The 17,318-nt window shown below is 38.8% G+C and overlaps 1 protein-coding gene across 6 annotated transcripts in view; it reads left to right on the forward strand.

Annotated features, from left to right (window-relative positions):
- PHLDB2 (pleckstrin homology like domain family B member 2) overlaps positions 1-17,318 on the forward strand; it is a 236,876-nt gene that overhangs the window by 194,817 nt on the left and 24,741 nt on the right. For 4 of the 6 annotated variants that reach the window (XM_005674905.3, XM_005674906.3, XM_018065014.1 and 1 more), the window contains 6 exons: positions 1,656-1,811; positions 3,092-3,202; positions 5,775-5,864; positions 9,724-9,867; positions 12,793-12,933; positions 14,133-14,232. In XM_005674905.3, coding sequence (XP_005674962.2) covers positions 1,656-1,811; positions 3,092-3,202; positions 5,775-5,864; positions 9,724-9,867; positions 12,793-12,933; positions 14,133-14,232 — 742 coding nt within the window. The remainder of the gene's footprint in view (positions 1-1,655; positions 1,812-3,091; positions 3,203-5,774; positions 5,865-9,723; positions 9,868-12,792; positions 12,934-14,132; positions 14,233-17,318) is intronic. The other 2 variants (XM_005674907.3, XM_013962498.2) reach the window with 2 other exon arrangements.

The raw sequence follows: 17,318 nt of genomic DNA on the forward strand, positions 1-17,318 counted from the left end.
TATTCTTAACAAGTCAAACAAGTGGAATGAAAATGTCATAAGTTTTTCAGCTAGGCAAAAATTCATGTTTTCTAAAATATGTATATCATATTATACATACATACTACATATGTGTGTGTGTGCACACACACACGCACATATACAAAAGGTTTTCTACTATGCTTGATAAAGGGTTGAGAAAGAACAACACAAAATCCAGCTCTTTTTAATGTGTTGATTGAAAGAAATGCCCTGGCACTTAGAGCTATGAGTCACGTAGCCCAGCTGCTTGTTTTGGGGGGGGTCATTAATTATTAATAAATTATATACTTAAAAAGAATCTTCTATACATACCACATTTTATGGTTCTGTCAAAGGCTCCCAAAATCAGGAGGCTTTTTGTTTTCTCTAAGTAAATGGGAGAACAATTCATACCACATGCACCAGCCTCTGCTCAGGTCCAGTTTCACCCGTCTTCAGACATCTCACAGGTTGGAGCACGACTCTTCTAGACTGACTTTTATGATTTCTGTTTGTTCTTAAATGTCCTGAAGATTATTCCTAGACTAGCACTGCTTAACCTTTTGAGTCAGTCTTTGTGCTTTATGAACACTGTGGTTCCTACTCTTTCTAGTAAAAAGGTTGGTAAACAATTTTAAGAAATTGACAGAAGCCCATGTAAAAACTTCAGTCTTCAAATGTTTTTGGTGACTTCTCCCTTCACTAAAATTACTTGAGCATGCATTCCTATATGTATATACATATAGGTCATATAATGTTATAAATACATGTATTATATGTATTATATGCATGCTCAAAATATATATATTCATTTAAAATAATCTTACATATGTTACTTTACCTGTATGTACATTAGAGAACATTTATTGAGAAATTGTAAAATAAAAGGAAAAACTAAAAATAAATATAAAAGAAGGTCTAATATTTCTTCCTCACATCCCAATGCCTTGTGTTATATGCCATTTGGGGTACATATATTCCCCTTAGAGACCTCTGATCTGTTACATATGCCAACTTTTAAATCTTTTTTTTAAGGTTTTTTTTTTAATATATTTATTTTTAGCTGAAGGATAATTGCTTTCTAATATTGTGTTGGTTTCTATAATACATCAACATGAATCAGCCATAGGTATACATAGGTCCCCTCCCTCTTGAACCTCCCTCCTACCTCCCACCCTATCCCACTGAATCTTTTATTTTTTATAGTAAGCAACTTTGGAATATTGAATTCAGTCTTTATGCTAAAGTCTGATTTCATCTGGAAGTTTGTGAAAAATAAGTTTCTCAAGAGATTATGTCACACCTTTGGTCTGCAGATAATGTTTAGGTTATTTGTTGCATTCTTTTTATATTTCATGATCCATTTTAAAGCCACCTGGTAGAGTTAAAGCAAGAATTCCTACAGCCAAAAAACACTCTAAAACCAATGCTGAAATAAATGCCCCCCCTCCCACCGCTACCACAGTCCCTTTCAGTTTCATCCTAGTCACCACTCTGGAGTTTAACTCCAAAGAGATGATTATCATGTTCTAATCCTGGTCAGTGTTGTAACTGGAAAAATATTTTGGAGTCTCTGCTTTTATTAATTTTTTTTTCACGTTAAGAAGGCTGCAGCCATTCTCGTGTGTCTTGTTTTCATTCCCTTTTCTCCAAAGGATGCCGACCTACTGGATGTTGAGAGCAAACACTTTGAAGACCTGGAATTCCAGCAGCTTGAGCGTGAGAGCCGTCTAGATGAGGAAAAGGAGAACCTGACCCAGCAGCTCCTGCGTGAAGTGGCTGAGTATCAACGGAACATTGTTACTAGAAAGGTATTTTTACCAGGTGTTGTTCAATGTAGAAAGTCAAGATATATATACCCCTTGCTATGAGACAATAGTGATTGTTAATATAGCTATAGCTTGTGTCCATCTGTTCATATATCTGTTATATCTGAATATCTTTGTGTGTTTTGTTACATTTGGCAGATCATGGAGGCTGCCATGTGCATGCCAACTGATGCTCCAAACTAGATAAAGTGAGACTTGGTATAGTTAGTGTTACTTGATGCTGTAGATGTATGTATGAATGTCTGATTCTTTTATGTGAACACCAAGGTACAGAAAATCAGAAATCTAGATATTTATTTTAAATTACTTGCTTTTGCAATCATAGTAACTTGATTTAAAATAATTTGTTGAAAAGTCTTTTGGAATTTCTGTTTCCAGACCCAATAGTTTTCAAAGCTGGCTGATAGCTTATTACTATTAGAAGCAGCCTTGGGGAATGGTATGCAAGTGACTGCATCCACCCAACCCTGAGCACCCAGATGTCGAGTCCAGAATTCATCTCTTGTTCCAAAATTTATAATCCTCACCCCAGTGCTCTGAAGTAAACCGATAAAATTGAGGGAAAGGACAATGGAGAAAGTAACACTTTCAGTTTAAACAAGAAATTCCATTGTTTTTCTTCCCGTGAGGCGTCTCCTAAGGTGAAGTCAGAAATTCATTTATGTTCTAAAACAAGATTTCCCATTGACTTATGAATACTTGAAATAGATTCCAAATCACTTGGTCTTAGGTAAAGAAAAGCCTTGAGCTTGTGAGTTCAAAGAAACTGCTTCACAGTCTGGATAATAATAACTGCGTACCTAACATTGGGTGGGCTGCTCTGGTACTCCGCTGGTAAAGAATCTGCCTGTGGTGCAGGAGACCCCATTTTGATTCCTGGATCAGAAAGTTCCCCTGGAGAAGGGATAGTCTACCCACTCCAGTATTCTTGGGCTTCCCTGGTGGCTTAGATGGAAAAGAATCCACCTGCACTGTGGGACACCTGGGTTCGATCCCTGGGTTGGGAAGATGCCCTGGAGGAAGACACGGCAACCCACTCCAGTATTCTTGAGTGGAGAAACCCATGGACAGAGGAGCCTGGCGGACTACAGTCCATGGGGTCACAAAGAGTCAGACATGACTGAGCGACTAACCACGCCTAATATCAATGAAATATGGTCACTGCACTTCTAGTTATAAACACTTCTCCCTTTTCCAGGACAGACAACAAACCCTTAGGTGTCTAATGTACATCTTTCTATGGTTGATTTTTTTCCCTCCAGGAAAAAATTTCTGCATTGAAAAAGCAAGCTAATCACATTGTCCAGCAGGCTCAAAGAGAACAAGATCATTTTGTGAAAGAAAAGAATAATTTAATAATGATGCTACAGAGAGTAAGTATTTCCTTTCAGTACTGGTGAGAGCAAAACACAGGTTCCAGTTCAGGGAAAGTAGCTTCCATCAAACTAACTGCCTTTTAATGAATGAATTATAATGTAAGGAAGGCTTTTCTATATACATCTTTATTTAATCTTCCACATTAATAAACTGATGCTCTGAATGATTAACTGTAATTCAGAAATAAGCAAAGACATTTTCTTCATGTTTTTTCCACAGTGTGAGAATCCAAACTATGGGTAATCTGTATGTTTTCTGATTTTCTTCGTAAAAAAAATCTTATTTTTCATCAAATAGGTTAAACGTATTCTGCTCTTTTTACTGCTCTCAGACATTTTGGCTCAGTTGCTCTGGTGTTTTGAACTCTAATTATTTGCATATGGGTCTTCTTGGCAAATGCCACATTGGATTTTGGCTTAATCGGTGGGGTGAATGCCCCATGTGGGTGTGGCAAGGTCATCCTCATCACAGGGACTGTGTCCCCATCCACCCAGCTTCTAACATTCTCCATGTAAAGGGTTTCTTTTGTCCAAACTGCAGCCTAATTTTCTGACATAAACTCTAAATTTCAGGGATAAGACACAAAAAATTAAAGTTGATGGGGCTAGTCTCAGGACTGGGCCTTGCATGCAGGCCACTTAGAAATGGGACACTTGGGATCATGAAAATATCAGATGGACTCAGAGTGGAGTGCAGGAGAAAACAAATCTCAAATGATGGATTAAAGACAATGCTGCACCATGGTCCCATCTAGAAGAAATGGAGTTGGAGCACTCATTCCCATCTTTACAGCTTAGCCATTTTCAGGTTGAAAAGAGAAAATTGGCCCTTCACATGCAATCATGAGTTCACTGACAGTGCCTCTGCAGCCCACATGAATCCCTATCAGTTCCCCTCCTGCTTCTTCAGCGCCTGGACATTGCCAGTTGAAGTTGGACTTTCCAACACTATCCTCTACTCTGGGGGTGAACTCTGGTGCTATTAGGCTCCCCACCACCTTTTGTGCGCAAGATTCAAAGGCACAGCTTAAATTAGATTGTGCAACATATAATATTTAAGTAGTTGCTGAAATTTTAGCAAAAAAAGAAAAAAATCTTTTAGTGATCGATTTTTAATGGATAAGCACAAAGTAGATATAAGATCTCCTCATTAAAATATATAATTCTGTTGTAAAAACTATGTCTTAAGATTTCTGTTTTCCCAAATTGACCTATAGCTACACCTCAACCCCAATAAAAATTCCAGTGACGCTAAAATTTGCAGTTGATCTTCATTATTCATGGGGTCCATATTTGTGACTCTACCTAATCACTAACCTTTGTAACCCTAAAATCAATACTTGTCATGCAGTCATTGATGGACAGATGAGCACAGAACAGTGAAAATTTTGAGTCACCCAATGGACATTCATATTCTTAGCTGAGATTGGACAAGACAGTGCTCTGCCTTCTTGTTTTGCTCTCGTGCTATAAACAAATGTCCTTTTTGTAGACCATTTGGTGCCATGTTTTCATGTTTTTGTGCTTTTCGTTGGTGATTTTGCTGTTTAAAATGCCTCACAAGTGCTCAAGTGTTGGCTGGTGTTCTAAGGGCAGGACGGTTGTGATGTGCCTCATGGTGAAAATACATCTGTTAGATAAACAGCTTTCAGGCAGGAACTATAGTGCTGTTGGCTATGAGTTTAATGTTAATAATCAACATTGTCTATTAAATAAGAGGTCTTTAAATGGAAACACACGTTATGACAGTTATGTAGTGATCAGTTGATGAAAATATTGTGACCAGATGCCCACAGCAGCCCAACCTTATATTTCCCTTTGGAACAGTGGGTCACTATTCACTACTTCAGTGTTCGTGGCAACATTATAGAAGGTAATCACTGCAGATAATGGGAATCGAATGTACATGTAAATGTAAAGGGCATAGCATGGTCAAGATAACTTTAAACAAGAACAAAGTTGGAGGATTTATACTATTTGACTTCAAGTTTTACTGTAAAGCTATAGCATTTAAGAGGGTGTGGTGCTGACATATAAATAGACATATAGATCAGAGGAACCGAACAGAGTCCAGAAATAAACTCACATATACTGTCTATTGATTTTTGACAAAGGTTTCAAGACAATCCAGAGGGAAAGGAAAGTCCAGCTGGATCAACTGGGCAAACATGGAAAACAATGAATCTCAATACTGTTTATCCTCATGTCATGCATATAAATTAATTTGAGACAGATTATAGGCCTAAACATAAAAATTAGCAAGATAAAGTTTCTAGAAAATACAGGTGGGCAAGTATACCTTCATGGCCTCAGAGTAAACAAAGATTTCTTAAAGAGTAAATGACAAAAAAACTTGTATACAGAATATATTAGAAACTCCAAAACTCAAAAATAGTAAACAACCAACAAATAAAATTTTAAAAAACAGACAAAAGGCTGCAGTTGAAACATTTCACAAAAGTTATGTGAAGTTATGTGAAGAGTCCATAAGTCCCATGAAAGAGTGGCATTGTTAGTCATCAGGAAAATACAAAGTTGACTCAGCTTAATAGATTTTGTGTTCCTTCAGGAAAAGGAAAATCTTTGTAATTTGGAAAAGAAATACTCCAGCCTGTCTGGGGGGAAAGGGTTTCCTGTCACCCCCAATACTCTGAAAGAGGTAAGCTGTGATTTTACATGTCCACTCGTTATCACCTTAGAACTCAGGAGATGTGCCTCCGTTTTCTGGGATTAGCTGACTGGGAACCAGGAACTGAAGTGACTTGTGAAAGCACTCAGTGCTTTGAGGTTTTCCTGCCTTTCCTGATTTATGCTTTGAGAATTTCAGGGATTATCTTTATGTCTGGTGCAGATGCTGTGTGTGTGTGTGTGTGGGTACACTTTGCTTAATAGTGATATGCGTTACTTTGGGGATTCAAACATTTAGGATCCAAAGCCAAACTAGTCTTAATAGCTCTTCTTTCCTCTTGCATTTTCCTTTCTCAGTTTCTCATCTTTCCTACTTTCTTCTCTTTTTCCTACCTCTTCTGGAATGTGAAAAGCCCCCAAACATCTCTGCCCTTTTCTCCCAGTGTTGTCTGGGTTATTTTGCCCTAAATTGGAAAAATCCTGTTTACATTAAGCTGTACACCCTCTTTATCCCAAACGTTCATCTTTCCCAAGACCCTGTCACCGCCCTTTCCCAAATATCTTTTTATAGAGCTACACTGCTATAATGGTAAAAATATTTTAACTCTAATTTGGAAAATTAGAACCCTGACCAGAAAGAAATAGTTTTCTTGATCTTTTTTTTTCAAAAAGCTAAATAAAAAGCTTGTTTATGCATAAAATTTTTCATAATAGCAAAAGCCACTTTATAAACTGCTTTAAAAAAGCAGTAAAGTTAGGAATTCCTTCATAGAAAATATTTTCTGTGTGTGTGTGTGTGTGTGTTTGTGTGTATATATATATGTGTGTGTGTGTGTGAAGTAAATGCTCATCACATAACAGGTGTGACTGATACGTACTTTGGAAGCATTTTGTGAACTGTTTCCACAAAAGCTTTATTAGACCATTCCGTTATGGAGTTTCTCTCCATTATTTAGAACACAGGCTGGCAGATTCACTGCATAAAGGATGCTTGTGAATGGAGTGTAGAGGAATAAGATTATGTCAGTGAGGTGGGCAGGGGCTGGCTCTTGTGAGTCATGTTAAAGAAATATGGTTTATTTTATGTGGATGGGAAGCCACTGAGTGATTTTAAGCAGGGAGGTGATGTTATTTGAGATCCATTTGTTAAAGATCATCCTGAGCTGCTCTACTGGATTATAAAGAAGAGTTGCTGGAAAACCAGTGTGGCAGTGATTATAGTATAAGTTGGAGGTGCTAGTGACTTGAATTTGAACAAATAAAGATGGACAGAACCAGCTAGATGCAGAAATGCTTTGGAGGTAGAGTTGACAGTTCTTGCTGATAGATTGGATGTGGGAGTGAAGTACATTAAGGGCATTGTCAGGAATGCTGCTGTTAAAAATTCCAGTTTGAATAATGAGGTGGATGGTGAGTAGCTGTTACTGAGATGGAGAAGACTGGGGAAAGAATAGGTTTAAGTAGAAAGGTGTGCAGTTTGACTCTGGATGTGAGTTTGAAGGGCTTGTGGCTCCCAAATGCATTAAATAGGGTCTACTGGGAAATAGATGGGGAAACAGTGGAAACAGTGTCAGACTTTATTTTGGGGGGCTCCAAAATCGCTGTAGATGGTGACTGCATCCATAAAATTAAAAGACGGTTACTCCTTGGAAAAAAAGTTATGACCAACCTAGATAGCATATTCAAAAGCAGAGACATTACTTTGCCAACAAAGGTCCTTCTAGTCAAGGCTATGGTTTTTCCTGTGGTCATGTATGGATGTGAGAGCTGGACTGTGAAGAAGGCTGAGTGCCGAAGAATTGATGCTTTTGAACTGTGGTATTGGAGAAGACTTGAGAGTCCCTTGGACTGCAAGGAGATCCAACCAGTCCATTCTGAAGGAGTTCAGCCCTGGCATTTCTTTGGAAGCAATGATGCTAAAGCTGAAACTCCAGTACTTCGGCCACCTCATGCAAAGAGTTGAGTCATTGGAAAAGACTCTGATGCTGGGAGGGATTGGGGGCAGGAGAAGAAGAGGACAACCGAGGATGAGATGGCTGGATGGCATCACTGACTCGATGAACGTGAGTCTGAGTGAACTCCGGGAGTTGGTGATGAACAGGGAGGCCTGGCATGCTGCGATTTATGGGGTCGCAAAGAGTCAGACACGACTGAGCGACTGAACTGAACTGAAGGTCTCTTTACCTCTTAGAAGAATCAGGTCTTTAGCTTTCTATTAAGGAGTTCCTCTTTTTCTCTGCAGCCCTCCTGTTGTTGAAAGCCCACTGGGGTTTTGACTGTATTTGTGTGTCTGCAGGTCTCAGGTTTGTTGCGTGGCTATGTGTTCTCTCATGCCTGCAGACTTGGCTCAGAAGAGGTTTCAATTTTCTTTCTCTCGTCTTTCTTTCTCCCCCCAACTCTCTCATTCTCTCTTTTTTTTTAAAGAATGATGAATTTATATCCAACTCTTTTAAATAAGTCCCACTTTTGAAAAATGACATACATTTTTAAGCAATTAATTAGGTTATTACACTTATTACGTTTTTACAGTCATAATAGGTTATATGAATCATATAGGAATCAAATTTTGGTTTTGAAAGATTCTACAACTTAGCAAAAGAATAACTCAAGTTGCTACTCTTCATTCTCATTATCAAAGATAAAATAAATTTGACAACCCAATTTTCAACTTCCTTTCTTCAATTTAAATTATAAAACTACATACTATCTATTGTCCCTTTCTGAAGTGCAGAACTAAATTCAGCAGCATTTTGATATCTTCAATTTATGAACAGTCAACTCTGATTTTCTCTACTTTGTCAGAATTATGAACTCTCAGTGCAAACCTTATTTTCCCATCTGGGATTTTTGCTTCACCAGCATAACAATATCTTACCTTTCCTGGAGCCACTGTCTGAAAAGATTGATGGACAAGTAGAACTCAAATATTAAATTTAACACAATTTACTTTTAAAAGAGAGATGCTAATTTATACCCTTTATTCTTTTTTCATACTGTTTTATTCATCTAGTGAAAATATGAATGGTCTGTAAATTGCTTTCCATGGTAATTTACAAGGGCCTTTTCCTCAAATATAAATTCAGAAATTTTAATTCTCAAGGATTTTGATTCATGGGTACTTTCTCTAAGCTGAAGCCACAACCAAATCATTGAATTTAAAAGTAACTGAAAATTCACTGCTTTAGAGGGAAGTTGCCTTAAACTGAAACACTCTTGAGCTGCAACTTTGCCTTAAGAGTGTGTGTGTGTGTGTATGTGTGTGTGTGGGCGAGCATGTACATTTCTCTTGCTAGGGAAGGCTCACAGGAGAATAGTGTCCTTTTTATTTTCATTTTGTTGAGATGCCTAAAAGCTAGATTCCATTACAAATAAACTACTGCTTTGTAAATGTCTTAGTGCAAAAGTCAGTAGTCCTTAGTCTATATTTATTCATCCTCTAGTTTGTCAGGCAACAGAAGAAAAAGAGAAAATCTTAAAGATTTATGGAAAAGTCTCTTCAATCAGAGAGTGGTTGCATTGTCGATCTTATGTCTCAGATGTATTTTTGTGTGTGATTATTTTAAATGCTGTGTAGTGACAACCTTATTCAGTCAACAGAATGAATGCTGATATGGATGGATATTTTTAAATCAAAGATACTGGGTTATTTATAATAAGTCATTTTGATTTTATCTGAAAATTTACTTTTAATGTTGGAAATACAGTGTTTCAAGATTAAGCACCATACATCCATTTTAATAACTGATGATTGCCTTAATAAAACATTTGATAATACCACAGATATCTGGCTGTGATGCTCTGAGCTAACTCCATTGTACTGGAGCATTAATACTCTCGCATGCTTCAGCTCTTGCTTTCCTCATGTGTAATGTATCAATTCCTCCTTTTAGGGCTATATCATTGTAAATGAAATTAATGAGTCATGTGGCAGTTCCACGAATCTCCCCCCTTCCACTCAGTTCCCTGCTGATGCTGATGCTGCTGCCACTGGGCCTACCACCGCTGTGCTGATGAGCCAGCCACAAAGTAAAGAGGTGTGTTGGCATGCCATTTCATTCAGTCACTGCTTTCCTCATGTCAAAAATTAACCCATGGTTAACAGAAAACAATGCTGTGTGAGACAAAGACATGTCTGGTTGACCAGAGGGCTGGAGTGATGCTGAGTTTGAAAAACAGACCAATTTGGGAAGTAATGCTCTGCTAATAATAATACTTGAAACCATGAAATATGGTACAGAGTATAGAGTACTAGGAGAAGGAAGTTCAGAAGAATAAACTCTACTTAGTGTTTTAGCCCAGCCTAGTTTTCTTAGAAACCAAAGAGACTTTCTAAAATTGTTGGTTTGAAGCACCTTTCCAGTTTGATTTTGTATTCAATTTTGTTTTACAGTACGGATTTCTTTTTTCATTTTCTTCTGCTTTAAAACATCTGGGGAGAGACAAATGATAGTAAATTAAAATACCTCCTACTGATCCAAGTGTGGGATTTGAACACAAGGCTAAATTTAAAGACACTCCCCATCATTTATGACTCCTTGAGTAACATATAAGAAAACAGAACAACGAGATTATCGATTTCATTTCTTTGTCTTATTCTTTCATTTCATATGGACACATAAATACTTTTTTTTTTCTCCTTTAAAGCAAAGATCGTCTGTCTGTTCTGGATTTATGTTTCCTTCCATTCTTTCTTCTCATCCTGTCACTCAACCTTCATCAGCCCCTTGGCCTGAAGTCGTGGCTACCTCTGTCGATTCTTTTCCTTTAAATGACACACCTCCTCCTCTACCAGCTAAGAAACACAGAAGGCAACAGCAGCAGGACCAGCAGGTAATTAGGAACTGGCATTTAGAGTTTGGAAATTTTACCTTGACACCAGACTTACTGATGTGATATCTTTTCTTCAGTTTTTCCAAAGATATTTTTTAAAAAGATAAGGTGCATACTCCTTTTTTAAAAAGAACATTTAGCTTTCCTGGTGGCTCAGAGGTTAAAGCGTCTGCCTCCAGTGTGGGAGTCCTGGGTTCGATCCCTGGGTTGGGAAGATCCCCTGGAGAAGGAAATGGCAACCCATTCCAGTATTCTTGCCTGGAGAATCCCACGGACAGAGAAGCCTGGTAGGCTACAGTCCACGGGTCGTAAAGAGTCAGACACGACTGAGCAACTTCACTTAAGAGTGTGGGGATTGTTAGAGAGCTTGAGACCTTGATTGTCCTCTCCTGGCTTTTGATATGTTGGAGCTAGTTTCACATCCTCATGCTTCAGTTCCCATTCAATCAAAATATTGCAACTTCAGGTATTTTTCAAAATCATAATAATTATTTCCATAAAATCCATGGTATACAAAGTTGCTATGTCAACACAAAATATTTTCCTTACACATTATTGAAACCATAATAGTAGACACCATTCCTCTGCTGTGATTCAAAACGTCCTTAGCATTTACAAATGTCTCATTTCTTCCTTCTAACAATCCCATGAAATATGCACCATCTCTGTATTGATATGTCGGGAACTGAGACTCAGTGTTGGTAAGCAGCTTGTCCAGAGTCATATCACAAGCAGTGCATTTGGTCCATGGAACAACAGTTTTTTATTACATATTTTAAAATAAATAATTTCTTATTCCAAACATGTTGCCCTCTTTTTAGGACATTTTATGAATACTCATGGACTGCCCTAGTGGCTCAGTTGGTAAAGAATCTGCCTGCAATGCCTGAGACCCAGGTTTGATCCCTCAGTCAGGAAGATCCCCTGGAGAAGGAAATGGCAACCCACTCCAGTATTCTTGCCTGGAGAATCCCATGGACAGAGGAGCCTGGTGGGCTAGTCCATGGGGTCTCAAGAGTTGAACATGACTTAGCGACTAAACCACCAAAAAATTTTGATTTGACACTTTAAACTATAATCAAATCCTTACATGAATTTGGCCCCAGAAGATCCTAAGGTGTCAGTCAATAGACCTCCCAAAGTAGGTGAGCTCTGGTTCATTATGCCTTTCTCTTACCTTTCTTAACTCTACCTTTCCTATCTATTATCTTTGGTTAAAGGTCCATATCGCCTCACTACTTTTAGGTTAATAAATGTCTAGTATAAATAGATAATTGTTAAGTTAAAGTGCAGATATTCTTCATGATTGGCATGTTGGAAGATTGATAGCAAATTTGATATCTCAGAGTTGCACTAATTTTTAGATATTTCAAAAGCCCGAGTTTAGTATTAAAATGATCCAACCTAAAGAACCTCTAAATAGAAAATAACTTTCCTATCGAAGACGTTTTGGGGAAGGCCAAGAAAAATGTGGGTAAGTTTCAAGCTGGTAAAATGTTGCCTTAGGAATCTGAAAAAAAAAAAAAAAGTGAAATGGTCAACAGGAGGATTTTTAAATGTGAGGGACTGCTATGGAGGCTCCTTGGCCAACATCTTTTTTTCAGTCTAGAAGGATGCATTATATGGAAACATCATGTGGATTTGAAGTATGTTTATGTGATTAAAACATGATTCCATCTTTAAACCAACTTCCCTGTTTATGCTTTCTCTTCATCTTCTTCCTTCTCCCATTTCTTACTCTCCTCACTCTGGGATCTGTGCCATCACACAGAACTGTCCAGACAAAGGGGGAAACTACTTATGCTTTGTCCACTGACTGTTCCTCCATCCACATGGCAACCATCATGGTAACTTGTAAGTTGTCTTGAGGCCCCCAAGGCAGCTGGCACTACCGTCAAAGTGACAGGTGGATTTTTCTGAATTTTTCAGTAATAAATTCTTCTCATGTCTGTGTATCTTACCAAATGTTAGCCCAAGTCTCTTGGCGAACATGAGTAGAAGTTGAATAATTTTTTTCTAGTCTGTGTTAAAATTCCAAAGCTTCTTATAAATGCATACTTCTTAATTTCTTTAGTGATCTGTTTCAATTAGTCAAGTTTTGCTATTCTGCTTTACATTTGCATCTAAAGCATTTTAGAAGCCTGGAAGAAAGGAAAAAACAGCACCAGGAAGGCCTCTATCTGAGTGACACTTTGCCTCGAAAGAAAACCTCACCTTCCATATCCCCACATTTCAGCAGCGCTACTATGGGGAGAAGCACCGCCCCAAAGGTAGGACATGGGGAGAGTCGCGAGCCTCACCGTCAGTGAGCCTTTCTGTCCTTACGTTGACTGACATGCAAAGGCCTTAAAGAAAATGCTCAATAATAGATCGTTAAGTTTGCTTGTTGGGCAGACATAACTGAATTGCACTTTCTATCTTGTTCAGAGGACGTTTGGAATTGTATGCTCTGGGACCAAGGCACCTGGTCCAGGGTGTGTTCTGCCACCACCACACAAGTGGTGAGCGGCATTCACTTCCATGACACACTCCCAGGCTGCATCCTAGATCTGGAAATTGGAGGATGTAGGCTCTGGATTCTAGGAGTATTAGCAACCAGTATTTATTGGATCATTTCTTGGAACCTGACACTGGGCTACGCCTTTTAGGTGTATCGTTTCACTGTAAAACTCAACACCCTGCAGTAGAGGTATTAATACTAATTAGTATCTCCATCGTACACATGGAAAACTGAATTGGAAAGAAGCTAGGTGAGTGGCCCATGTGTCCTCAGCTGGTTGGCATTGAAGCTAGAATGTCAACCCATGTGGTCTGATGCCTGAGTTGCCCTTGCTCCTGTTCTGCTAACTTGCCTGAAGAGTCGGATGAAGGCAAGGGCAAGAGAGAAGGAGGCTCTGAGTGGGACAGAAGTTGGAGTTCTTCTCTTGCCCTTAATCAGAATAACTTTATTTCTTTTTATCTATTTTATAAACTGGTGTTCCCAGAATGTTTTACACTAAGATTTTGTTACTTTAAAGGGTGCTAAAACCGCCGGGACAGTTAGTAGGATTCTCCGGTTTTTAGCCCACTTGATCACCAGGAGCAGATGCAAGCTGGTGCCCCTGAAGAGTGTGTGATCTCCTCTGTCCTTGTGCATGACATGCATGCGTCCTTGCCCTGCCTCTGCTCTCTGCCCCTGGCGCATGAAGGACTTTTGAGTTTTTCTCGAAGGTGGTTCTAGACAGTGTTTTCCCCATCTGTCTTCACTTCTGCAACTGCTCCCTGTGGAGGAATGGCTGTGATGCTGAGGCTGCTGCGAAGCTCTGGGGGAGTGACAGCAACTGGTCTGTACCATTTAGCATCAATACATTGGTTGCAAAGACCTGCCTTCTGCGCTTAATTAGGAGTTAGGCAAACAGCGATGTGGCTGTGTCCGAAAGGACCATTGGGCTTGCAGCTTGCCTGAATTGTTTCCTCCTGGTTCTCACAGGGCCACCTGCCCCTGGGACAGAGCAACAGCTGTGGCAGCGTGCTCCCCCACTCGCTAGCAACCATGACCAAAGACTCAGAATCTCGGAGGATGCTCAGAGGTAGGTGTCTTGTGAGTCTGGGTCATGCCCTTTGTCAAGGATTAGAATTTCTCAAGGAGAGGGAATCAGAACAGAATTGGGGGTCATTAGACAGGGGATCAACCAAAGTCCTAAATGCCACTTTTTAATTTTTATTTTTGGAATTGTATTGAGATATATATAGTTTACAGTGTTGTATTAATTTCTACTCTACAGCAAAGTGATTCAGTCAGCTCTACTCTTTATGTGTCTCCTTAGAGGGAGAATGTATATATAAAGCTTATTGTTGTACTGAGATAAGTTTTCCTATATGCACACGTGGCTGGTATATTCCCATTGCACTTTTTATAAATACAGTGGAATTTTCCATTCAGAAAGGCCCCTAGAGAATTACTTACCTTCTTATCTGATTGAAAGAAAGAAAAAAAATACCCCTGAGAGTCTGACAGATTACCACCCACTTAGCTAAGTCGCTCTCCTGGGTCGTGGCTGAGCCACTCTTCCACTGCAGGAATGACTCATTGAGCTAAAGATTCACTGAGCTAACACACAGAATTAGTGGCCCAGCGCAGACTTTCCTTTAGGCCTTCTAATGTGGGTTGAACTTTTATGTGGTTGTTAGGTTTCAGATAGACTTGGATTCTCAGCATGCTCTATTTCTTTGAAATAATACATTGCATTTCTAATGGGATTCTCAAGCAGTCTGTGTGTGGCTGGAAGAAAATACTCTAAGGCAATTCCAGAGGTGAGCTCCTTGTAGAGAAGATTAGATTTATTGTGTTAAAATGGGGCTTTAGGTCAACTTATATTGGCCTTGACTTTTGAGCAGGTATGGTGCCAGGTAGCAAAAATGCAAATAAATGACATGATCCTTGCCCTTGAAATACCTAGCCTCATGAGGAAGACAGAAACGTAACTGATAATTTCAATCAAATGTGGAAAATGCAGTGTTGGAGGTGTGCCCAGGATGCTGACAGGATGATGGACGTCTTTCCTATCAATGCTTTCATTTTGAAGCTATTCCCTCTAAGGTGGCCAGGATGCAGTTCTGACTGCTGGGCATCTTTGCTAATGTCACCAGAGAATAATCACTATTACCATCAGAAATATGTTTATATACTGGTATATATATATGCATGTATACATAATGTGTATGTGTGTGTGGCTAAGTGAGATGTACATACATATATGTATTCTTGAAAGAGGATTTCATATCATTACCAGTGTGATTTAAGAGTTAACAGAAGCTATGGTATTCATAAAAGTGGTTTATAGTATGAGAGGTTTTATTTATTTTAATAAAATACATTTGACTTAACTTCTCTTTTATCATAATTTCTTAAACTAAAAGTACCCCATAGTTTATAAATAATTAAACATAAATGAGTATATTTGGCTCTCACTTATTACTGTTCACTTGTGGGTCAAGTCTATTTTCTGTCGAAACTTTTTTCTGTGATATTTATAGACTTCTTTTTGAATATTTTTCCCACGGGCTGAAGACATCAAAGTTCAGATTGGCCACAACACATACTTTATGTTGAAAGTTTTTTCCTTAAAATAGAGTAAGAAAAGCTAGACCTGTATACCAAATAGATTTGTAAAAATGAAGGGCTGTAAACAATATCGTTTAAGAGGATTCTTGTGAGAATATGGTGAAACTGAAGGGGTGTTTGATCTCTGTTTTTCTCATCTGTGTTCCCCTCAAATAATGGGATCCCCCATGTTAGGTTCATGGAGAAAAAGCTGAGCCAATTCCCTTAGGTCACATTAGGTACCGTCTGCCAAATCTGTTGTCTTTGACCTGTCTTTTGTGCTCCTGTTCTTCACTGGTAGGTCTTTTGTGCATCCCAGAAGTCTGCAGCCTCAGACTGCAGACTGAGTGGTATTCCACCTGGTGTTCCTCTTAAACAGTTTCATGTGGTGACGATGAGACATTTCCCGAAGAAATAGAGAAGCATCATGTGTGTGTTGATGTAAGAGATTGTGATATATCTTATGAGGCCAGCCTGCCGCCTTTGGCTCCCTCACCCAGAGGAGAAGTGGGTAGGGACTGCAGTTTTTAGAGCTACAACGGACCATAAAAATTGGCAGGATTTTCTACTAAACCCATACAGGTGGCCCACAAGGACCAGGAAGGATGAATCATAATTTCATTTAGAATTGTTTCACCATCAATTGTTGGTGCCATTAAAATAGCAAAGTAAAATAACCAAGTAAAAAGTCCATGGTTTTGAAAAAATTGGACCTTGCACATTTTTCATTAACTCAAATGAAATAGACCTTATCATTTTCACGACTTATACCATTAACTTAAATGAACTGTTTTTTTGCTGCTTATTCATAATGGATGCATCAAGGACAATGGTGTGAGTATAAGCCTTCCTTCCATAAGCACTCTTGTGATAGATCTGACAGTGTGAGTCGTGCAAACAAAGATCTCTGAGAGCAGAGTTTAAAGCAAAGAGCCCAGGAACTCAACTCTTACAGTTGAAATGGTTATTGGCTTTTGTACAACTTGTGAACCATCCCTTTGTAAGCTTTAGAATGAATGAAATCTTTGTCCTTTTTCTTCTGTTCAATGCAGGAAAGTCCAAGAAAGGTATGACAACCTCCCTGTGTGGTGTTTTTGTTTCCAGCAAGTAGTGAAAGATCATTGTCATGTCATCTTTAAGAAATGATCAGATTTAACACTGTACAATGGTGGATTTTTAGTCTAATGATTATTTCTTTTACACAATAGAGGGAAATTGTTGCACATTTGCTAAAAACACAATGCTGTGTGCAGCTGCTGTTCATTCACAGGCAGCTGCATGACCCTCTTTGTCTCGGTTTTTTATTGCAAGGTCAGATCATGCAGGAAACATGAGTGGTTCGGAAGTGTTGCTTCATAAGACTCAGGATCTAGATAAAGCAAAGAGTGGGCTTGTACTGTGTATAGGCTAAGTATAAGATATGCTGTTTCTCCTTTATAGAGGCCAGGTATAGATAAAGCAGGCTATGTGAGAGGATGGAAGGATTTAGGAGGATCCTAATATTCCATTTAAGCCTTAAAACCTAGTATAGAGTGAAAGGGAAAGTCACTCAGTTGTGTCTCTTTGCGACCC

The sequence above is a fragment of the Capra hircus genome, chromosome 1 (genome assembly GCF_001704415.2).
Source record: "Capra hircus breed San Clemente chromosome 1, ASM170441v1, whole genome shotgun sequence".
Classification (NCBI taxonomy): Eukaryota; Metazoa; Chordata; class Mammalia; order Artiodactyla; family Bovidae; genus Capra; species Capra hircus.